This window comes from Gopherus flavomarginatus, chromosome 7 (assembly GCF_025201925.1).
Source record: "Gopherus flavomarginatus isolate rGopFla2 chromosome 7, rGopFla2.mat.asm, whole genome shotgun sequence".
Classification (NCBI taxonomy): domain Eukaryota; kingdom Metazoa; phylum Chordata; order Testudines; family Testudinidae; genus Gopherus; species Gopherus flavomarginatus.
The window spans coordinates 103,675,385-103,700,261 of NC_066623.1; the positions used below are offsets into that span (position 1 = coordinate 103,675,385).

At 52.6% G+C, this 24,877-nt stretch overlaps 1 protein-coding gene across 1 annotated transcript; it reads right to left on the minus strand.

The window, feature by feature from the left end:
* Positions 1-24,592, minus strand: PCSK9 (proprotein convertase subtilisin/kexin type 9). Its single transcript, XM_050962004.1, has 12 exons — positions 24,219-24,592; positions 21,571-21,762; positions 19,508-19,631; positions 18,556-18,689; positions 16,139-16,280; positions 14,000-14,196; positions 12,846-13,029; positions 7,477-7,647; positions 4,646-4,794; positions 4,094-4,274; positions 3,223-3,404; positions 1-2,988 (listed from the first exon to the last, which is right to left on the minus strand). The coding sequence occupies exons 1-12, from the start codon at positions 24,399-24,401 to the stop codon at positions 2,788-2,790; spliced, it is 2,040 nt and encodes a 679-aa protein (XP_050817961.1). The 5' UTR covers positions 24,402-24,592; the 3' UTR covers positions 1-2,787.
* Positions 24,593-24,877: the final 285 nt, after the last annotated feature.

Below are 24,877 nucleotides of genomic sequence, written 5' to 3' on the forward strand. Positions count from 1 at the left end.
AATTAGCCCTTCTAGTACCTCTCCTAAGAGGAACTGTAATGCTACCCTGTAAGAGAGGGTAACAGGCACAGAACGGCTCACATGTCCAAGCTCTTGGCCTGACACTCATGGTCTACCATTGTAGTTGGGAGCGACCCTTTCCGCCCCACTAGACAGAGGCACGCTAGGGGCTCTACGTAGGGCACTGAAAATAGCACTGCGGCCATTCTGCCTCAAGTGAAAGTTTTGGGAGCACAAGTTTGACAGCTCCAGCACAAGCTGGAATATCCACAGTGCTGGTTTTAGTGCACTGGCTTAAGTCCTGCTAGCACAAGTTTGTTTACACCAGGTAGGAGGCTCACTCCCAGCTTCAGCACAGCTAAACCTTAGTGGAGCCAGGACACCTGCTCACTGTCATGTATTTGGTCTAACCTCCTGTGCACCTGAATTGTCTCCTCTCCTGTCAACTTCAAGCAACATGGATGGCTTAGCACCATGCAAGTTCCCTGGGAGATGGCTGCCCTTTCACAATGCTTTGACTCCAGATTTAATCTCCTGCCATGTTACACTAAGACAGTTGAGTATATAGATGAACTCCAAGCTGTGGCATACAGATTTTTATTTTTAAAAGACACAATTATAAAATGTGCTGTTTATAAAACTCAGAATAAATATTTTCAAGATACAAATGTAAAAACCACAGTACTATGAAACCTTTCTTTATAAAAAAAAAAAAAAAACACACACAGGTAATGAATTACAGCATGTTCATTCAAACATAAATTTCCCAGGAGGGAGGACCCCAAAGGAGACCAGTTAAAGCAATACAGTAGGTTGACATTTATACTTCAACTTTCTTTCACACTCTTTAAAAAAAAAAAAAAAAAACTACAAAAACTCTTATCTTTACAGATTAACATCTGATTAAGCAAGCAGTTAAACTAGAGGTTGCAAGCTTGACTGAGTAAACGGGGGTCTATTTGCCATGCTATTAGGCTACCTTTTGGGAAAGCTAATGCTGCAAAAAGTGCCAAACTGATGAGCTAGCGCTGAGGGGTCTAGTTGAAATCTGAGGAGTAAACAAGAAAAAAGCCCACACCAACAGTGCACTTGGTTACAGAGATTCCGGTTTTGTCAAACTGACAAGGTAAATGAATACACCCTAAAGATCACTTTTGTACTATAAATGTTTACAGAAACAATCTCAATGCATTGGGGAGTCAGGGACTGTAGTGAGATAAACCAAACCTGGCTAAGCTACAACTCACGTAGATCAGCTTTAATGTAATTCCTAGGAATTCATACTGCATTCAGCACTAGGGTATTGGTTGTTACCAGCTGATCCCTGCTGTGGGGCCTACAGAAAGTGAAGTGATGGTTTCAGTCCAGTTCCTAGGGAACAGGAGGCTGTATCCCCAAAATAATCAGAACAGACCCTCATGTGGTTGGCCTCAGCTAATGAAGGAAACAGTCCCCAGACAGAGGGTACCAGGCCTTATGCACAGAGAACCTCCACGCACCGAGAGATCAGCGCGCGGGGATGGTGTGGCCAGGGAGGACTGCCAATGAGGAGACCAAGTGGAGGCCTGGGCCAAATTCCTGCTGCTGCCGCAGTGGGGCTAACTCCCTGATATTCCCCTCTGGTGGCTTTTCCACTGGGGGTGAGGAATAATTCCCTCCTCATTGACTTCACCTGTCTCAGCAGCTCCGAGGCAGCCAGATGGGGGAATCCATGGCACTGCCCACACTGCTCTGTTGTGCACAGAGGCCTTCACTGGCCATTTCAGTGCCATGACTGCTGTAGCTGGGGTTTATAAGGCACTTGGGGCTCTGCTTGGAGGACAGAAGCTATAGAACAATCAGAAAAGAGGGTTTTTTACTAGAAATAAACAAAAAAAAAAATTTTAATCCGTGCTGGGGTTTTTGGCTAATTGCAAATCAGAGAGCAAGGGCCCCGTGCTGCACCTCCTGGAGGATGAGTCTGAGCCTGAGGGGGGGGGTGGGGGGACTACCATGGCTTTAAGGCACATTTTGGACCCTGAGTGTGTATTGCTGCGAAGGCTGAGACAGCTTAGGCAGCTGAACTGCTGATGGGAGACTATACCAGCCAGAATCACCTTAATGGCAGCCCCGACAGCTTCACCCCCACCCATCGTTCTGCACTAGAGGATGCAGAGAGGGCCACATCACACCAGTTCCTGAGCCAGAGGAATTCTCCCCTTGCCAAATCTAAGGGGCTCCCAGGGGCTATAGCAGGAGGGAGAATCCGTCCCTGAGTGTAGAAAAAGGATGTGGTGGTAACACAAATACCCACAGAATGCTGGAGAGGGAACCAAGGTACCTAGCGACCATACCAAGAACAGGTAAAGGTGCTTGCTGACCTGGTGCAGTAAATACACCTCCTTAGGTCACCCTCAAACCACTTACTGACACACAGCTTATAACCTTGCTGCTTGGTAATAGAAAAACTGGTGGCCAGGACTTTTTGCCAAATGTCGCCCTGCTAGAATGCATATGCGGTAAATTAGGAGGTCTTACGGAAGAAGTGGGGAGGGAGACAATCTCTCATCCTCAGGGTGCTGGGACTGAGCATTTCCAGACACCAACAACCCTTGCATTTTAGATGTGTTACATCTCCCACCTGCAAGTAATTAGTGATTCTTATTCCATCCCAATCAGCCCTGACCAAATTGGGAGTAGCAGCCTCAGCTCTGGAATCTGGAAAGGTGATGCTTTTGGAAGGCGGTTTTTTTGGTGTGATGTCAGTTTCATCTCAACAGGGGCGCCTTGTGGCCACGGGCAGTATCCTCACTTGTAGTTGGAAGAGTGCTTGTCGTTTTCCAAATGTCTGCTTCTGCAGCAAATGGCGATGGCCGCTGCCCCTTTGCCAGCAAGAGCGCTCATTACCACACAAGTGTCATCCACGGCGTAGGCACCAAGGGTACCGGGACCCCAGGAATACGCATTGCATCCTGTCAGAGTCCAGCCTTCATCACAGGACACGGTCACCTACCGGGAAGAGGGATGGAATCACTCTTTGTGGGGAAGTATAAATATGGGTCAGATTGAGAACTGGGGTAAGCAGACCACCTCCATTTATTTCAATAACTGGAGTGATGCTAAGAAAAGCAGCTTTATTGGGGCGGGGGGGACGAAGAACCATTAGAATGTAGTAGGAATGGTTTCAATAGACAGTTGGCAAAAAGATTCTGCAACTACCTACGGTGATTGGTTCTGCCGTACCTTTTCTTGGAAGCCCACAGGTGAGTGTTCCTTCACCTGGCATTCAATGTGGGGGGCGTGGCAGCAGGAAGTATGCAAGGTCACATCTGTTCTACCTATGCATTGGTGCTGTCCGGTCTCCATCCTTAGAACGGGTCTGACATTGTCACTAAACTCTCCAGCAAGAGAATGGGAGCTACAACCTGCCAATAATACAAAACGCTTCAAGGTTAATTGCTCACAAGAGCAGGCTTTGAGCATTCATTGTCAGGGAAATCAGTTTTGCTTAAAAACATGAAATAGCACGGAATGGTGTAGGGGAGGCATCTCTGCCAGTGCACCTCAATCCTGGTATGAAATGCTCCCGGATATCACCAACAGAGGCCACTCCAGAGTGGAGGATGCCAGTCAAACCAGCATGGCGATTGTGATACGTGGGCAAATATGCTCCGGAGGGTAAGACGAGACCCAAAAAGTGTACTTGTGACCTAAGTAGGGTGTTTAATTTTGAACGTCAGGGCTGACAGATTATTCATTTTGCAAACGACCAGAAATCCAGGAACTGGAACCCACAGACAACAGCGAGAGGTGCTTTGAGTCACTGACACTGTCACCATGCTAAGGGAATGAGTGTGTGTCACAATCTCCTATACGAGGAGAACATGTACTGGAAACAGACTAAAGCATCAGCTGGCTGCTTAGTTCAGGAACTATCAAACCAGCCCATACAGTACATAAATAAGACCACGGATATAAATTAATCCAAGGACCTCCAAGCACTTTACAAATATGAAACTGAACTTCCCAAGTGAATGTAGTAGGATTATTCTGGTTGCACAGGGGACTAGGCAGAGAGGTTGCTTGTTGTCATCAGCAAGGCAGCCTACCATACCTGTCAAAATGTGGTTCTCCTTGGAGCAGCCCACTCCAGTTGTCGAAGTACCATCCACAGTCAGGGAGCGGGTGTGAATCTGGCAGTCAGCTTTGGGCCAAATGCAACACCTCGCTATTGCGTAGACACCATGGCCGCCAAATGCATTGTGAGCCACGCACTGCTTCCTGCCTCCATGAACCTATAATTTAGAAGGTACCATTGTAAGGCAACGTTTCTAGTCCCTGCTCACGGGAGTTGCAGGAGCCTTTAGGTTGTTCCCCACACACACTATTTTCTAAGGGACAAATCCGACAGCCCTGACAGAAACAAAATGCCTCTGGAGTGCTGGGAAGTTTTGCCTGTGTAAGGCCTGATGAGGGGGATCCTCAATGAATTATTCGGTCCTACAGGCTGAGGCCTAAGGTATTTAGGGGCCGGACTCTCACTGAAATCAATGGTAGTCAGGCGCCTATGTACCTCTGAGGAACTGGGCCTGAGAGATTTCAACAAGACATGAGATGCATGAGGGTCAACTGCAGCACCCCAAACTACCCCCGGGTGGAGCGTCACCTCGATACGCTCTCCTCGCCGCTTGCCATTCTTGGAGAAGCTTGAGCAGCTGAGCATCTCCTCATTCCCACTGCAGCGCACGACGCCCGTCGCAGAGCGAGTCGACCCGGACTGGGCAGACCACACGGAGCGGCAATACAGCTGCTCACCTGAAAAGGGACGGCTCAGTCGTCAGTCCCACACAGCAGGTTTGCTTCCAGTCGATGCCGCGTCCTCAGGAGCACATGGAATGCTCAAGGGGCTGCATTTGTTCACGTGAGTAAAATGGCCACGAGTGGGCTCGGTTCCACACCAAGCAGCATGTATCGCTGATCCGCAAGAGGTTTAGAATGAGAGAAAGCCCCGCTGCGCCCTCGACATGCACAAACTCCTTGGCAACTTCTGAACACTGGACCTCCCCTGCTCTGCCTATTCCCCCCAAGGCCTTGCCCCCTGCTTGCTCGCTGCTCTCCCTCCGCCCCCTTCCTAGTCACTTGACCCTTCCCTCCCCCCACAGCTGGGCTCCCTTTGCTCTGGGGTAGGGATGGGAGCTGCAGCCTGAGGAGGAGCCTGCTGCCTGCCCACCCATGAGATGCAGGTAGGAGGCGGCCCCAGCTGAGCAGAAACTGGTGTGGGTTGAAAACCTGGCATCTCACCTGCCACCCTGCCCGCAGAGGTGTCCAGTCAGTACCTCTGACCGGATACGGCCACGTCCCCTTTTTAACTAGACTTTATGGTTGAAAACGAGCCACCTGGCCACCCTACATTACTTTATTTGCACAAATCCAGCACGGCCAAGTCACTCGAGGTAACTTACCTTAGGCCTACAATGCAATTAAAAACCTGCAGTTGGCCCGTGGCTGCTGACCTGGGCTGGTGCCAAGGGGCTGTTCAATTGCAATGGAGATGCTCTGGCTCAGGCTGCAGCTCTCACATCTACACCGTATTCAAACAGCCAGCACAGGCCACCTGAGTGTTTCATTGCAGTGTAGACATATCCTCAGAGGAGTGGGCGTCATTTCAGTCATGCACATCTCAGCCACCTTATCAAGGCAATGCTGCTCCCCGGAGCCTCTCCCTTTGCTGCGCATCTGCCCCATGGAGCACGCAGAGGCGGCAGGTTATATACATTTGCGGTGCTTGGGCACCAGGAATATTCAGGGCTGGGGGCCCTGCTCCAGCAATATTTGGAGCTGGGTCTCTCCCCCAACCCTGCCTGGATCGGGCCCCGGCCCCCGTGGGTCTCCCTCCAACACCCTGCCGCATCCCTGCCTGACAGAAAGCAGCGCCGCGCCTCTCCCCTGCCTGCTTCTGCTGCCGGAGTAGAGCGGCTCCCGGCAGAACTGCTGTCTGCTGCCCAGGGTGCTAGCGCCAGCCATCCACTAATGGCGGGGCAGGCTGCCCTTATCCTGCCCTTCTGCCCTAGCCCTGAGCCTCTCCAATGGCCCAAACATCTCACCCCAGCCAGAGCCCTCATCCCCCTGCACCCTGATCCTCTGCCCCAGCCCTGAGCCCCCCCCGCATCATGAACCCCTCATCCTCAGCCCCAACCCTCAACCCCCGCACCCTGATCCTCTGCCCCAGCTCTGAGCCCCCGTGCAGCATGAACCCCTCATCCTCAGCCCCAACCCTCATCCCCCCGCACCCTGATCCTCTGCCCCAGCCCTGAGCCCCCCCGCATCATGAACCCCTCATCCCCCAGCCACAGCCCTCATCCCTTCACACCCTGATCCTCTGCCCTAGCCCTGAGCACTCCCGAATCATGAACCCCTCATCCTCAGCCCCACAGCCTTCACCCCACACCTCAACCCTCTGCCCTAGCCCTGAGCCCCCTCCTGCATCATGAACCCCTCATCCCCCAGCCCCAGCCAGAGTCATCATCCCCCCACACCCTAATCCTCTGTCCCAGCCCTGAGCTCCATCCTGCATCATGAATCCCTCAGCCCCACAGCCCTCACCCCTGCACTCCCTCCTATCCCCAAACTCCCTCCGAGAGCATGCACCCCCTCCCAGAGCGTGCACCACTCCCCTTTCCCACACACTCCTTCCCACCCCCAAACTCCCTCCCAGAGCCTGCACCACCTCCCCTCTCCCACACGCTCCTTCCCACCCCCAAACTCCCTCCCAGAGCCTGCACCACCTCCCCTCTCCCACACGCTCCTTCCCACCCCCAAACTCCCTCCCAGAGCCTGAACCCCTTCCTACACCCCCACTCCCAGCCTGCACCCAAACTCCATCCCAAAGCCTACACCCCTCACCCCTTCCTACACCCCCACCCCAGAGCCTGCACCACCTCCCCTCTCCCACACGCTCCTTCCCACCCCCAAACTCCCTCCCAGAGCCTGCACCACCTCCCCTCTCGCACACGCTCCTTCCCACCCCCAAACTCCCTCCCAGAGCCTGCACCACCTCCCCTCTCCCACATGCTCCTTCCCACCCCCAAACTCCCTCCCAGAGCCTGCACCACCTCCCCTCTCGCACACGCTCCTTCCCACCCCCAAACTCCCTCCCAGAGCCTGAACCCCTCACCCCTTCCTACACCTCCACCCCAGAGCCTGCACCCAAACTCCGTCCCAAAGCCTGCACCCCTCACCCCCTCCTGCACACCCACCTCCTGCCCCAGTCCAGAGCCTGCACCCAGCACCCAAACTCCATCCCAAAGCCTGCATCCTGCACCCCTCCTGCATCCTAATCCCCAGCCCAGGACCTGCACCCCAGACCTCCCCCCCAAACCCCTCCCAGAGCCTTAGGCAGGTGGGGGCGGAGTTTGGGGGGGTGGAGTTCGGGGGCGGGTTCTGGGCACCACCAAAATTTCTACAAACTTGTCACCCATGGGAGCACGTGTGACTTACCTGCTAGGAGTCTGCTAGGCAGTCCTGCCACTCTGTTGGGTGTGACCAGCCGCTGGTTTTCAGGAAACCAAGCCTCATTGATCACATTCTTGGTAGAGAAATGAATTAGCCTTTGCCTCAGCTCAGAGAGCGTCAGCACAGAGTCATTGTTCAGAATCATGGCTGCGATGCCTAGGAGAGAAGCACACATGCCATTTCGATTGTAAAATGTTGATTTAACCATCAAAACACGTATAGAAAGCCCTGGAGAATATACAAGCAAGTGGCCGCACGTCTGCTTTAGATTAGGGTAGCTCACAGCTGGCAGAATTTGTATAATCAAAACCAAGTTTTCGGGTATGTCTACACTATGGGATTATTCCGATTTTACATAAACTGGTTTTGTAAAACAGATTGTATAAAGTCGAGTGCACGCGGCCACAGTAAGCACATTAATTCAGCGGCGTGCGTCCATGTACCGAGGCTAGCGTCGATTTCCGGAGCGTTGCACTGTGGGTAGCTATCCCATAGTTCCCACAGTCTCCCCCACCCATTGGAATTCTGGGTTGAGATCCCAATGCAAAAACAGTGTCGTGGATGATTCTGGGTAAATGTCATCACTCAATCCTTCCTCCGTGAAAGCAACGGCAGACAATCATTTCGCGCCCTTTTTCCCTGGATTGCCCTGGCAGACGCCATAGCATGGGAACCATGGAGCCTGTTTTGCCTTTTGTCACTGTCACCGTATGTGTACTGGATGCTGCTGACAGAGGCGGTACTGCAGTGCTACATAGCGGCATTCATTTGCCTTTGCAAGGTAGCAGAGACGGTTACTATCCCTGTTGCACTGTCTGCCATTGTAAATTGGTGATGAGATGATGGTTATCAGTCGTTCTGTACCGTCTGCTGCTGTCATAGGTGCTCCCGGCTGACCTCGCTGAGTTCGGCCGGGGGCGCATGGACAAAAATGGGAATGACTCCCTGGGTCATTCCCTTCTTTATGTTTTATCTAAAAATAGAGTCAGTCCTGCCTAGAATATGGGGCAAGTCTACTAGAGAGCCAGAGAGCACAGTCAGAGCCCCAGAGATCCTGCAGAAATGATGAGCTGCATGCCATTCTAGGGGGTGCCCCTGCAACAACCCCACTCGTTGCTTCCCTCCTCCCCCAACCCTCCTGGGCTTCCATGGCAGTGTTCCCCCATTTGTGTGATGAAGTAATAAAGAACGCAGGAATAAGCAGCACTAACTTTTTAGTGAGATAAAATGAGGGGGAGGCAGCCTCCAGCTGCTATGATAGTCCAGGCAGGACATTAAACAGTGGGGGGGAGAGAAGCGCAGCCTCCCGCTGCTGTGATAGTCCAGGCAGTACAGAATCTTTTCTTTAGCCATGAAAGAGGGGAGCTGATGGAGCTCAGCCTCCAGTTGCTATGATGAAGACAGTTACCAGCCATTCTGTACCATCTGCCGGGAATGACCGGGAGTCATTCCCATTTTTACCCAGACGCCCCCAGCCGACCTCACCAAGGCCAGCCAGGAGCAGTCACGGGCTGATGATGACGATGGGTAGCAGTCATATTGTACCGTCTGCCACCGGGAAGGGGATGCTGATGTTCAGCGCTGCAGCACCTCGTCTACCAGCAGCATGCAGTAGACATAGGATGACATTGAAAAAAGGCGAGAAACGTTCTTTTTCCCTTTTCTTTCGGGAGGGGGGAGGGTTTAAATTGACAAGATATACCCTGAAACATCTGGGAAAATGTTTTTGACCCTTCAGGCATTGGGAGCTCAGCCAAGAATGCAAATACTTTTCGGAGACTGCGGGATAGCTGGAGTCCTCAGTACCTCCTCCCTCCCTCCATGAGCGTCCATTTGATTCTTTGGCTTTCCGTTACGCTTGTCACACAGCACTGTGCTGTGGACTCTGTCTATCATAGCCTGGAGATTTTTTCAAATGCTTTGTCATTTCATCTTCTGTAACAAAGCTCTGATAGAACAGATTTCTCTCCCCATACAGCGATCAGATCCAGTATCTCTCGTACGATCCATGCTGGAGCTCTTTTTGGATTTGGGACTGCATCGCCACCCGCGCTGATCAGAGCTCCAAACTGGGCAAACAGGAAATGAAATTCAAAAGTTCGTGGGACTTTTCCTGTCTACCTGGCCAGTGCATTTGAGTTCAGATTGATTTCCAGAGCAGTCACAATGGTGCACTGTGGGATACCGCCCGGAGGCCAATACCGTCGATTTGCAACAACACTAACCCTAATCCGACATGGCAATAACGATTTCAGCGCTACTCCTCTTGTCAGGGAGGAGTATAGAAACCGGTTTAAAGAGCCCTTTATATCGATATAAAGGGCCTCGTTGTATGGACGGGTACAGGGTTAAATCGGTTTAACGCTGCTAAGTTCGGCTGAAACGCATAGTGTAGCCCAGGCCTTCGTTACACTTGTATTTGCACTGCAGCTATGTCAATTCAGAACCAGGCACCTTTCATTTGGGGGAGGGGAGGGGAGAGACATGATCACCAACCATGGACCATCAGTGGGGTGTGAACCCAGGATCTCTCACACTGAAAGCATGAGCTTCTACTTCCCAACTTAGCCCCTAGCAGCACGATACTCAGCTCACAAGCCTCTTTTGCAGATCAGCCACTAGCAGGGGACAAAGACCCATACTGAGGTCACGTGAATGACGTCTGCACTCTCCTTGGAGCAGACATACAGGAGTACCTGAGACTGTGATCCTCAATGAAGAGGGAACGTTGGGAATACTTTCGGATGCCCATGCATGCCTCAGTGCCCTCTGTGTTTTACATTGCTGTGCACGAACTGTGAAGGTTACACAGCTACTCTTGGGACAGAGTAGGGGACATGAGGTGTTGCATCACATAACTGCCTGGGATGGTATGAATGGGTCATCTAAGGACTGGCTGAGACTGACATATTAATGGAGGATCCAGAAAGAGAGTGGGAACCTCAAGGGCCAGAACATTCATAACTAGCAACCAAGAGGGAAGAGATTTTCCCCCGACCCCTTCTCAGAGAAGTAGAGCAAAGGCCACAGCTGGAGAACCAAGGAACAAGGCGTCAGGTGCCTGGGTTAACACCTGGCCTTTGGAGAGAGACACACAGACCTGGCGCCAAGGACAAAAGAACAGAGACTGGGAAAGCAAGACAAGATGGCTTCCACCGCAGCCAGGCCGGACTCTGTCTTCACCTTTCCCTCTCTTTGCTACCCTAAGGAGTGTCCGATGCTGCAGGCCAGGTGCTTACTAAATTGTTAGCTTGTTTTGGAGAGGCGGCAGGGATGGCTGCAAGCACTCACTGAGAGCATGGTGCCCTGAAGGGGCGTCATACAAGCCTCCCACAGGAGTCTGGCTTGGATGGATTCACTGCAGGGAGCCATGGATCACTGGCACCCACAAGCCCAGTTTCAGAGACTTGGAGGCCCCGGGCTTGTCCCTATGGACCTATCGGAGTCCCTGGGGCCCAGCCCATGAAAGGGGTCACTGCCAAAGGTCACAGGCTGGGGCATGCACCAGCCGCTGTGGATCTGTGAAGCTGACGGCACTGCACCAGACGAACTCTTCAGTAGGAACTGGACCTCATTGCACCCTGGATATCATGCTGCCTCTTCAGTCATACTCCAGTGCAGCGCGGGCCTCCCATTTCACTCTGCGATGAATCGGGAACGAAAGGAAGTTCTGCTTTGCAAAACCAATATTCTCCTGTCTAGATCCCACGTTTGAGATCCTTAAACTTAACCTCCAGGCAGAAACATTTCCATGCACAAGCTCAGGTTGTTTCTTCATTTAATTCTTCCCTGATACATATCAGCCTGGTGGAGGGAGATGCACAAGGCAAGAATCATCTAGGGAACCACAGGTCCCTGCAGCCTCCTCTCCACAGCGTGACCTTCAAAAAGGATTCACTCACTTAAATGTTTCCATTAAAAATGTTAATGACCTAGCAGAAAAAAAAACCTGTTGCCATCTGGGACTATTTTCCCCTAACGGAATCTGCCGCCTAACTGAAATCATTTTCCTCATTGTAAACGTTTTCTCGTCTTCCCCAGCCTGTTCATCCCGCAGGGAGTCATATTCTACAATCGCACTAGGACAAAGCGTGTGTATTTATGGTCTAAGACGGACACATGTGGACAGTTAACAGCACTCAGCCTTGGGCCCAGGAATCCACAAGGCATATCACTATTCGACAGAAACACACAGCCGGGCATTTCTCACTGCTTAATCAGGGCATAGGCATGGATTTCATGAAGCTGCTTTGGAAGGCTGGAAACGGGGAGGGGGGGAAATTGATGTACTGATGTAGATGGACAGCACAGGGAGGGCCTTACCTGATGTAATCAGATGCCACTGTATGTCTACACTGCAAAGAAAAACCCGGAGCGGGAGGCAATTGAGTCAGGCTTTCAGGGCTTAGGCTGTGGGACTAAAATTGCTGCGTAGATGTTCCCGTTTTGGGCTGGACCCTAGGCTCTGAAATGCGGCAAGGGGGGAAGGTTTCGGAGCTCGGGTTCCAACTCGAGCGGGAACATCTAAGCTATTGTTAGCCTCCCAACCTGAGTCAACTGACCCAGGCTCTGAACCTTGGTGCCATGGGATTTTCTTTACAGTGTAGATGTACTCACAGCCAATATCAATAGTAGCTCTGGGTCACGGCTATCCTGGGGCCACTGCTCTCGAACAGTGCAGCATCAGGCCTTGCACTGACTGCTGGCAGCCTTGTGCACTGTAGTTTTTATCTTACGGCTTCCCCCGGGGCAGCACGATGCCTGTTTGTCTGTAGGGCCCCACCTACACTGCATGACTCTGGTCACCTTCCAGCAGCCTCAGAAACGTATCACCTCATTGCAGCCAGGTCCTGTCTTGTCTTTACTACGAGAGACACGGAAGTTGTTACTTGAGAGGGGTAAAACATGGCTCCTCTTTACAGCATCGATACATTATATGGCAGGGCCTAGAAGCCCCAATGGAGATCAGGCCTCTGTTGCGCCAGGTGCTGTACAAACACATAACAGGAGACAGTCCCTGCCCCATAGAGCTCACACACTACATAGAAAAAGGATTATTATCCTAGTGTCACAAATGAGGAATTGAGGCACAGAGAACTTAAATGACTTTCCCCAAGTAACACAGGAAGCCCAAGTCCAATGCCTCCCCACTCCCATCAGAGGAGCTAGGACTCACGTTTTAACCACACCCCCGAGGTGTGATAGAACCCAGTTCTGCCCAGGTTGCATTGTGCTAGTCAATGTAATGTGCTTTGCTGGGGATGGTTCATTTTTACCCTACTGGGCACACGGTCACACAGCCACTACTGCGTGCTTCCTACTGCTGCATTTAAAAAAAATAAAAATCGATTCACCTGCCACGTGTGCAGCAGCTTGGGACGTCCCGCTCTGGGAAGTGAAGCAGGTGCTGCAGTCGCTGGAGGCCCCTATGATATCGTCACCCGGGGCAAAGACATCCACACACCGGCCAAAGTTTGTTCCTAAGGCTCCCATGGAGGCAGGCTGGTCCTGGAAGTCGGTTGCCCCAACAGTGATCACCTGAGGGTTACAGCGCAATGACACGAGTCAACTGGGACATCAGCGGCGAACGGATGGTCCATAATTGCATTAAAACTCACAAATAAATCCACTCCGGCCTGTACAATTCCTCCTGCCCACCAGAGTGAATGCTACTGAATAACGTTTTGCCTTTACAGGAACACAAAGCCACACCCCTCCTTCAGGATTGGAGGAATTGTAAAGGACCAGGACTATATAATTCCGCAGGAAGACTCTGAAAGTCCACTGCAAGGGTGAGTATAGCCAGGAGCCCAGAGCTCCAGCCAGCAGCAGTAATGTGCTTCAGAGACTACAGATACTGACATGATCAAAGACACTCAGGCCTCGTCATGCTGCCCCAGCCAGTAAATCTCTACCTCACACACAAGCTTCGTGCCAGCCAAGTGACACTCCATCTACAACAAGGTGCAGCATCCCGGCCAGCAAGGAAGGGGCGCGACCTGCGAGTCGCAGGAGGCAAAACCACCCCACATCATTGCACTGTCTGCAATATCCCAGGTACTGCGAACAAGCCCGCTGCACTGCCCCTGCAGAGCGTTAACAGGTCCTGCACCATATGGTGCCTTTCGAGCACAACCCACACAAAGTGCCTGGGGGAGGGGGATTCTGCCATCCCATTTAGGGAGCCATAGAGAAGCAGCAGAATGGTCTGTGTGTTCCCCCAAGGGCAGGGATCGCAATTGTGCATAGCCTTATGTGGCCTGAGCAAGGAGGAGGCAAAGCTCCTTATTTCCCCGCCAGCGAACAAACTGCGGTGGGGACTCTGAGCCACAGCACGCTTTGTCCAAAGGGCAGGAAGTTATTGTTATCCCCATTCTACACCCAAAGAAACTGAGGCACAGATAGGGTGACGTGCCTTAGTCAAGGCCAGACGACAGCTAAACAGTGGCAGAGTCAAGAATAGAACCCAAGTGTCTCAGTCCGTGAAAGCAGTGTCCCAGCCCCATACCTCTGGTTCAGACGCAGGTGAGTACAGGCAGGCATCCTCCTTGTAGTTGCCAGCTGCAGCAATCATGACCACCCCTGTCTGCACCATCAGCCGACAAGCTGCATTCAAAACACGGCTGTAGCCTCCAGCAAAAGGGAGCAACACCACCAAGGGGGTGTAGGGCTGGGCAGTCAGGGTCTTCTTGATAAACTCCAGGCCTGTTGATCACGCACAAATTAAACAGACAGAGAATGATCACAGAAAAGGGCAGCGCTAATGACTCACTCATATCCTGCTAGCTGGGAAGTGTGGGGGCCAGATTCAGCTCTCCCCTCCAGCTGGAACAAAGCAAGATCCTTTCTATGTAAATATTCTTTCACGGACTGAGACAGGGAAAGAGACTTGGTGAATCAGCAAGGGTTGCTCAGTACAGGCGAGCACGCTGATGGGATGAGTCAACAGAACCCCAGCAGAGGTGCCCTCTGGGAGGCAGGGCCGGCTTTAGGAAGTGCGGGGCCCAATTCGAACATTTTCGGCAGGGCCCTGGCAGGGATGACTTAAAAAAAAAAGTGGAAAAAAAAGCCTTTCATTTCTTTCATGTATTATCTACTTTCCATAACTATATAAATAATAAAATTATAAATTATGTACATTGCATCATATATGCTGTTGATTGGTTATTAATGACTGCTGTTTCACATGTGTGGGTCCCAGCTGCTCCCTGCCCACCTCACCGAAGCAGGTGTGCAGGGTTACTGTCCTGGAACTGCAGGGCAGCAGTGTACATGGGGCTGGCTGGAGGCAGGGCAAGGGGTGCGGGGTTGGTTGGAGATAGGGGGTGTGTGAGGCGGGCTGGCTTCAGGCAGAGCCGCGGGGGGATGCAGCAGGGGTTGGCAGGGCTGGAGACAGAGGCAGAGACTGGCTGGCTTCAGGCAGGGGGGTGCAGCAGGGGTTGGCTGGAGACAGGGCAGGGTGTGCAGGGCTGGTGCAGGCAGCAGTGTGTGTGGGGCTGGCCGGCTTTGGACAGGGCCACGGGTGTGTGGCAGGGGTTGGCTGGAGACAGGGCAGAGGGTTTGACAGGGACTGGCTGTGGGCACGGGGTGCAGAGCTGGCTGCAGACAGGGGGAGCGGGGCTGGTGCGGGCAAGGCAGAGGGTGCAGCAGAGGCAGCTGGAGCCCCAGCCCTTTAAATAGCCCCCAAGATCCCTGCTATCCCAGGGCTTTGGGGGCTATTTAAAGGGCCCGGGGCTCCCCAGCTTCTGCCCTGCCCTGGACCTTTTAAATAGCCACGGGAGCCCTGGGGAATGCATGGGGGTGGCGGGGCTCTGGAGGCTATTTAAAGGACCGGGGTGGCAGAGGCAGCCGGAGCCTGACCCTTTAAATAGCCCCCAGAGCCCCTCACTACCCCAGGGCTCTGGAGGCTATTTAAAGGCCCGGAGCTCCAGCCGGGAGACCAGGGCCTCGGGGCTTGCCGCGCTCCGGCCGGGGCTCCAGCCGGGAGAGCGGGGCTTGCTGCGCTCCTGCCTGCGCTTCGCTCTAGGGAGTGGGACCACGGAAGACCCCTGAGCAGATCGCAGCCAGGGACCCGGAGTAAGTTTAAAAAAAAAAATGTCTAAGGTGAGAATCGGGCGAATCGGCCTAAAGCCAGCCCTGCTGGGAGGGGCTCTCCTTCCAGGGACCAGGTTAACAGTAACTAGAAATCTAAACACAATCTGAAGAGAGAGAGAGAGAAAACTCTTCCAGGCCGGGCTCCAGCTCAGTCCTAGGATGTTGGGTGTGTAGCCCTGTATTCCTGCAGCAACTCGTGTATGGTCCTTCACCTGTGCACTGGCAGGGAGGCTGGGAAAAGTGGTTAACCCCTTGTTCACTCGGGCCAAGTGCACTCTGCCATAGGGTGTTCAGAGGCATATCACAGGGACGTGCTAAAGGTCAGTTTCAGAAAAACTCAGCAGATTGGGTGCAGGGCACTTCTGAAAATCCACCTAGGTGCCTAAATGGGAGTTGAGCACTTCTGACAATCTGGCCCCAGAGGCCTGAGCCAAGTGCCACTGACACCAATGGGCACTGGCTTTCAGTGGGCGTTGAATTGACCCCAAAATCCCAACTGTCCCGTCAGGCTCTCGAGGATTAGACATTACACACCTCGATGGTTCTTACTCACCAATCAGGGTCCCACTGACCGTGCCTTTGCCTTGGCAATTCAGCACCCGAAGGCTGCGAATGCTGGCTCCCTTAGCCACGCCAGCGTCTCTCCCGCTCACCACCCCGGCCATGTGGGTTCCGTGGCTGTCGCACTTGCTGGCCTGCCAGAGAGAGGAAGTCAAGCAAGGCAGCAAACGTTTCCAGAATCATCCCATGCATTGGTCCCCATACACACGCTTGGGGCCCAATCCCGCAAACACTCTCACACGCATGATAGTGGTTCCACTGATGTCAATATAGAGGGACTCATGCATGTCGGTGCATGCAGGAACAGGCCCGTTATTTGGTACCACCAGTTCTATCATTACACTTTTATGCCTTTCTCTAGTGCAGTAGTCCCCAATGCGGTGCCCGCGGGTGCCATGGCGCCCGCAAGGGCATCTTAATGCGCCCGCGTCCTGGCCCCCCGGGAGAGCACCCGCCAAAATGCCGCCAAATTTCAGCAGCATTTCGGCGGGGATGCCTCTCGATGACGCCGCTTGTCATCGACAAGTGATGTCATCGAGAGGCGTCGCCATCGAATTTCGGGAGCGACGCCTCTAGCTGACACCGCTTTGTCACCGACAAGTGATGTCATCAAGAGGGGTTGCTCCCAAATTTCGGCAGGGACGCCTCTCGACAACGCTTGTCGTCAAGTGATGTCATCGAGAGGCGTCGCCATTGAATTTCGGGAGCGACGCCTCTAGCTGACACCGCTTTGTCGCCGACAAGTGACGTCATCAAGAGGTGTTGCTCCCGAATTTCGGTGGCGACGCCTCTCGACGACGACGCTTGTTGTAGACAAGTGATGTCATCAAGAGACATCGCCACCAGATTTCGGGAGCGACGCCTCTCACTGATGCCGCTTTGTCGCTGACAAGCGACGTCATTGAGAGGCGTCGCCGCCAAAATGCCGCCGAAATTCGGCGGCATTTCGGCGGGTGCTCCACCGCGGCAGTGGTCCTTCGGCTGGCACCCACCAGCCGAAAAGGTTGGGGACCACTGCTCTAGTGTATTAGCCATTTTCAGTGACACAGCTGCTAAATAACACAGGAATTGCTGGCTGGGTCAGACCCATAGTTCATCTAGCCCAGTATCTTGTCTGACAGTGGCTAGCACCAGATGTTTCACAGGCAGGTGCAAGATGTGGTACAATCTACCCCCTATGAAGGTTTGATCCTGATCCCTAGTAGTTAGAGACTGGCCTAAGCCCTGAAGCTTGAGGTTTTATCCCTTCCAAAATTCTTTGTTTGCATTAACTCTGGATAGTCTTGTTATCCATATAACCATCCTTGCTGGGCACCCTCCAATCCCACTGAAGGCCCTGGGCTGTGAACCTGAGATGCAGGTGTTCTTAGCCTTTGAGCCCATCTGCAAATACTAGCTAATCAATCCTAACAATACCCTTATGAGGCAGGTATTATTAGTCCCATTTTACAGATGTACAAACCGAGACTCAGAGAGGTTGCCCAGGTCATCCAGCAAGTCAGTAGCCGAGCTTGGTAGTAAGAATTCAGGAGTTTCTGGAGCCAAGACCCTTCAGCTAATAATTCCAAGTCAGAATACTGGCTCAAGGAACTCTACCAAGGCCAAGAACCTATGAATACAACTGTGCAGGTGGCCTGGGCACAAACGAAACACCCATTGAGTGAGAGGAATTCAAAACGTGTGGGACTCCACATCAGCAGGACAACAGAGGACAGTCACGTGTGGAGGTGAGGCTTGGAAAGCTGAGTTGTGTTTGGCATCCTCCATCGAACAGAGCAGAAAACCCTCGTGCAGACAGTGCCCACCCTGGTATCAGTCACTGTGCTATCTTCCCTGAAGCAGTTGCTAGAGTTGATTTGAAAATGGGGGCTCCCCACTCCACACACACACGGAAAACTTTGATTTTTCAGTTCAAATTAGAAAATCAGAAAACGTTCAAAACCCAGGAAGTTCTGATTGAGAAATGCAGCTGCAGCGCGTCATGGGAGTTGTAATCTGGTTGCTTCGTCCCTCCATTCTCCTCTGCATCCTGGCTCCCTGGTTGGACTGCATCTCCCAGGAGGGACTACAGTTTCCCCTCTTGGAGAGATGGTGCATCATGGGAGCCCCTGGCCAGGGTGCTTCATGGGAGATAGAGTCCAGCTAGCAAGCCCAGCCCACAGAGCAGAGGGATAGGCAACACCATGGCAGCATATCCCAATAGAAATGTTTGGCTGAATTTTGGGGGTGTCTCAATGACAGAGTGAAATCGTCCATGGAAATCCAACACTTTTTCATGAAAAACTGTAATCAAAAACTCCATTTTCCGCTGAAGGACAGTTTTGACACAAAACTTTCCACCAGCCCAAGCTACTCCTCTCATAGGCAGTGAGAGCCCAGGACCCTGACAGAGCCCACAGGCTCGCTCACCTGTCTGTGAAAGCGTGTGCCGTCCTCCTCTGGCACATTCTCGAAGTCCGTCACAAACACTCTGCCCTCTATCTCCCGATGGTTGCTCTGGATGCTGGTGTCTAGCAGATAAACCTCAACCAGATCTCCTTTATCTACCAAACACAAGCCACGGCACAGTCAGTGCAAAAGGCAGCAATGCCCTCCGAAAGCACACACATCCTTACGACCAGAGCAGTCGTAGCTGTCATCAGTTCAGCACTCTAGCCAATAAGACACAGATGTTTTCTGGACACTGCCATCTTACAAACGACATAGCTACATTTTTACAGCCAAGTTATCAATTCCCACAAACAGTGGCTTGAAAGGGAAATAACAACAAACAGTGCATCCATCCGGTGCCTATACAGGGCCCAATCCTGCAAACTCTGCATGCACACAGCTCCCACTGACTTCCAGGGTAGTTATGCAAGCTCCCTGGCCCCCCAGAACCATAGCTATAGTGGTTTCTTCCGTTCTGGGCTCCATCCTCCCAAGGAAGCGCAGAAGGTGCTAACAAGTCGTAGGAGAGCAGGAGAAAACAATGCAGATCAAGGGCTCTGCTCCAGATGAGGCCAACCTGCCCTGTCCTCACAAGCTAAATGTATCCCAAATTTGGAGGGGAAGGTTACCATGGAGAGCTGATTGGCTCAGCCCCTTCCCTAGCAAGCCACGCCCCCTCAAAAGCTCAGAGTGCCAAAGATGCCAACAAACTCCCTGGAGAAGAGGACATCGGTCCCACTGGGGTAGGGAGAAAGGTGCTCTCTGAGATTCATGTTCTCCCACTTTTCTGCACACACGTGGAACTACATTTGCATGTTTCCAACTTTCTCTGCATGCATTTGGAAGGTGCAATTTTGTCCCTAGAAATCATCTGCTGCCCCATGAATTCTCTTTTAAAATAAATTCATACAGGAGTAGAGGGAGCCCTTACTGGGAGGGTTATATTCGCCAGACTTGTATTGTGCGGGGACGATCCTGCCGAGGTTCCAGGGGATGCTCTGAGCAAACACGTAAGAGTCCTCTTCAATGTAATCAACATGCGGCAGCCGCAAAGCCTGTGAAAAAGAAACATCACAGAGAGATGGCATGGACACAGTACTTGGTGCACACCACGCAGAACAGACACAACATGGGATGCTCTCAGATGTTCTATCTAGCTGCTTCCTCATGCCACATGACCTGTATCTTCCACCAGGGTGGGAGAGCTCCAAGCATTGGTGCAACCACAGACAAAATACTGGTACGGAGCAGGAGCCTCCCAGTGCATTGAGGTGGCCACTTACAGGATACTACACCTCCAGTGGTTGCCCCTGTAGCTCCAAGGTTGTGCCCCTTTGTAGCCCTCCTTGCTAGAATACACATGTACCACAGTGACCTGTCTTTCCTGTGAGCAGTGTTGGATGCAGCTCCCTGCAGAGCTCATCAATGCCACTTGCTCTGGAAGGCCAGGGTGTTCTAGCGACACAGGAAGGATGGTCTGATGGCTAAGGCACAGATCTGGCTGTCAGGGAATTTGGGTTCTAGGCCTCACTCTACCACATTCATTTACTGATTTCTGTGCCTCAGTTCTGTGAGGTTAAATTCAGCAAAGCACTCTGAGATCCTCAAGTGGAAGATGCAAAACATAATTAGAGAGATCAGTGCCAGGCACTCCCCATTGCCTTGGGAGTAAAGGGCAGACCTCAAACTCAAGTCGCTAAGTAGCAACATGCTCACACGACCCCAGACAGCATGACAGAGTAGGGCTGTGGGGAGATGGAGAGTTGCTGACGTCTATGTCTGCAACTGCAAAATGATTGTCCTACTGCAGCAAAAACAAAGAACCTGTGAATGGCCCAGGCTCCTAAATCTATAGCAGTCCTGTCAAAAGAGAACACAAAGTAAATTCCATGGTCTTCTCACAGTCACCTCCTCAGAAGAGGAGCGCTATATTGCCTCATCTTAAGTGCAAATTACTCCCACATGCTCTTTGATCAGTGAAGATATATGACTAGCAGCCACAAGTCTGTATCCAGCCATGTGGGCAGAGTACTGGGACTTGCATCACCTTGGATTCCTGATTGGATCTGCCTTACTTTGAATTCTTTCTGAGTTTTACAGACCCATCATTCACAATTTGTTTCAAATATCAGTGCGATCCCATGTAAAGCAGCGAGCATCGGAAAGCAGGTATGCAAAATCAGCGCAATGACTTTTGTCAAACTGGAGAGGGACAGTGGAATTGCTGGATGGGACAGACCCAAGGTCCACCTAATCCCGATTCTGTCCTGGACAGTGGCCAGCACCAGATGCTTCAGAGGAAGTTACAAAATGCCTCATGCAGACAGTTATGGAATAATCAACCCACAGGAAAGTTTCTTCCTTAAACCCATAAATTAGAGATTAGTTTATGCCCTGAAGCAGGGCCGGCTCCAGGCACCAGCGAAGGAAGCAGGTACTTGGGGCAGCCAATGGAAAGGGGCAGCACGTCCGGGTCTTCAGTGGCGGGTCCCTCAGTTCCTCTCTTCCTCTTTGAGCTGCTGCCGAAGTGGAAGGGAGGGAGCGAAGGACCCGCCGCCAAATTGCCACCGAAGAATGAAGCGGCGCAAATGAGCTGCCCCCGAAGTGCCGCCGATTGGCTTGATTTTTTTTTCCCCCGCTTTGCCGCTTGGGGCGGCAAAAACGCTGGAGCTGGCCCTGCCCTGAAGCATGAGGATTTACAACCCTTGCAAACATGTGGATGGAGACGTGGGTATTTTAACCCTTAGTTTTGCAACTCTACATGTTCTAACTATCTAGACAGACAAACATTCTCTAGGCTGGATCCTTTTACTTCCAGCCTGTGTTGCTTTCCTGCCTGCCTGCCTTTCAGTCCACATGTTTCTTGCCACAAACAGAACTGTTACCACTTGGGGGGAAACCTACTGTCCACACTGCCTGCCCTACCCCAGATGCCTCTGAACAGAAAACAAAACCAGTGCAGACTGAAAAGACAGATGGGCAACATCCTCTTACCATATCCAGCACATCACTGCTCATCTTAACAAGAAATCCCTGGAACAGATCCTGGAAGATGTGAAGGATTTTGGTTAGGTAGCCATGCTTCGCTGCTCGAGCTTGCAGCCTGTGGATGGTTCTCTCTGTCTGGGATTTATGAGTTTCCTCCTTTAGCACCACTATGTACTGCCCCGGTAATCTCCACATGTCCTGAATTTAAACAAGCAGAAGCAGATTTTTCAAAGCCATGCACCTTCACAGAGCAAACACGGCTGTTCAAATTCTCACTGCACGCTCAGTCGCGTGAGCTGTTACTTTAATCAGCACAGCAGAGTTCATTTTGTAATATAATCTACACAGAAGGAAAGAACTGTGTGCCGTATTGTGAACCCTAACCATTCAAATATCATAGATTGGCTTCATGAGAACCTTTAAAAAATAATTTAGGTTTTCTTTGGCTTCTGGTTTTTGAGTCTGCAGAGCCCATGTGGATCACATTTACAAACTGTCCTCTGCAACCGTAAGGGCTAGAAACTTACAAAACAAAAGGGAGATTTTTACATCATCACTTGACTCCAAGAGCTGGGACTTGAAGAAAAACTTCTGAGCGCTGGCAACACTGTGAATGCACTGAGCCTGTATTATACTCATGGAAAGGCACTGAGCTCTCGCAGCTGCAGATGAAGTAGTCATGGGGAGATGCAGGTGCCAGACCTATTCAGAGCTTAACATGGGAATGAAATACCCTACACTTCTCATTAAACTGCATGGACACAGATGTTCTCTATGCCATGGCTGTGGCAGCTGCACTATACTTGGAAAACATCTTACCAAGGCCCCAAACAGTGTGAAATCACCAATTCATCATGGGGAGGTAGAAGGCAAGAATGAGGGTTAAGTGCACAGTCTAGCAGGTCAGTGGGTGGGACACCAACCCCGCCCCACCCTCAATGACCAGAATCCTCCCTCGCTCTCAGCACAAGCCAACTGCTCTCCTCCCCAAAACCTTCTGCACCTGCAGCTCCTTGCATCACTAGCCAAACCCTCCCCTCCACCAGGGTAAGAAAAGGGTCCAGCCAGAGCTGTGTTTCCAAAGTCACACAATTCGGTCTACAAGGGCTTAAGAGCCTGCTCCCAAAAGAGGTAGGAAACAAACTACTGCGGCCAGGTCCACAGTCTAAGGCACCAGCCCATTGTAGCTGCAACAAGTTAGTGCCGCAACTCGCTGCATGCCCCCACACCCTAATGTGAACTTCTCTAAGCCTCCTTCCGAAGCATGGCTGCCTTGCATCCTCCAGTCCTGCATGCTCCACAGTGCAAATCTTTATTTATTTGATTTCTCTGGCTGTCACAGGGCACAAGAGACACTCAGCACCACCCAGGGAGCTCACACCGACAAGGTGGAATGCACCCATCCCTCTTGCCATGCCATGGCAGTCACCTCTCGCCTGCTGCACAAGAGGCTCTAGGCATGTCAGCTCTGTCTCAGCAGCTCCTTCGTGCTGAGATCCACCTGATCATCATTACAACCCGCAGCCTTAACCCAGAGACCTTTTATCAGGAGGTCCCACAGGTGGGCAAGAAGCAGCAGCGCACCCAGAGCCTGCAAAAATCTCTTTATTCTTTGTAACAGTTTGATTCATTTTATCCCTGAGGGAAGGTCCTGCCCCCCTGGAGAGGGAGTCCTGGGAGTGGGGGAGAATCAGGTCCTGCCCTTAGGGGTGGGGGAAACTCTCCTGGGGGAAGAGGAGGTTCTTGCCCCTGAGGGGTAGGGGTGGGAAGAGAGTTGGGTCCTGCCACCATTTTTATAGTCGGGGGGAGGGTGCTGAACCAAACTTGTTTATGATGGAAACCATTTCAAACCAGGGGGTGCTGCTGCCCCCCAGCACCCCTAGTTCCTAAACTTATGGTCCTGCCCCCTCCCCAGCGGAAAGGACTTGGGGAGGTGGGTGGTCCAGAGTGGAGAGCAGGGCCGGCTCTAGGCACCAGCTTACCAAGCAGGTGCTTGGGGCGGCAACTCTGAAGCGGGGCAGCACTTTAAGGTATTCCGCGGCAATTCCGCGGAGGGTCCCTCACTCCCGCTCGGAGCGAAGGGCTTCCCGCTGAATTGCCGCAGATCGCGATCGCGGCTTTTTTTTTTTTTTTTTTTTTTTTTTTTTTTTTGGCTGCTTGGGGAGGCAAAACCCCTGGAGCCGGCCCTGGTGGGGAGCTCATGCACCAGGTGACCCCGCCCGGAGCTGGGCAGCCCCAAGGGGCAGAGACCGGCGCTGTGGGGCGAGTTCTTCGTTTTATTTTGCATGTGCATGGCACGCAAAGCTGCAGTGAAGCCATGTGCACGAACCAGGGAAACTGAGGCACCACGCGGCTAAGGGACCTGCCCAAGATCAGCCGAGGAAGCCAGAGGCCGAACTAGAAAGCAACTCCCACGGCCTCGTGCCTGACCCCCAGGGCTCCCCTGTCTCGCCCTGGGCTGAGCAGCTCCAGCGCCTCTTCTGCACCAGGCGGCTCCCCGGCCACGTGCTCTGGTGCTCGGCGGCCCCCGGGGCGCGGAGCCCCAGGCTCCAGCTCCCTTCCCAAGGGCGCCGCGGGCTACGTGCCCCTCGCCAAGGGGCTCCCGGGCCGCCCGCGCCCCAGCCCCCTCTGCTGCCTGCCCCGACGCCGCTCACCTTGTTCGTCCTGTAGAAAGCGGCCGAGCCCAGGTGCTTCGCGATCTCCGTCTGGTTTTCCTCCTCGGAGGGGAAGGACAGCACCAGCTCGTCGTACTCGTCGTGGTCATCCTCAGCAGCGGGGCCCGGGGCCAGCAGGGCCAGCGTGCCCAGCAGCAGCAGAGCGCGGGGGCAGCGGCCCATGCTCCCGGGAGCCTTAGAACCCAGGGATCGGGGGCCGCAGAGCCTAGAACCCGGCTAGGAGGCGCGAGGCGGAGCTTAGAACCCGGCTAGCGCGGAGCCTTTGGGGGCGCGCGGGCTGAGCTCTGTGGGGAGCGCCAGCTGCTTCTGCTGCGGCTGAGCCGGATTAGCGAATGGCAAGTGCTCCCCTCGCGCACACACACACTCGGTGTTGCCACTTCCCGCCCCTCAGATTTCCACGTGCTTCCCGAAATCTTTGGGGCGTGGATGTGCCGGATCACGCCACTATTGTCCCATCGGACCATTCTAGCTTGTTAAACATTAATTGGAGTTTTACTTATCCATTGAGATCAGGTTTCTGCCCCTTTTTTCTTTCCTGGGATCATATTACTAGATTATTAAATAAAAAAAAAAATACTATTCACAGCTTGAGGAAGAAAAATGCAGATTTTTCTGTGCATGATCCACTCCAAATACAC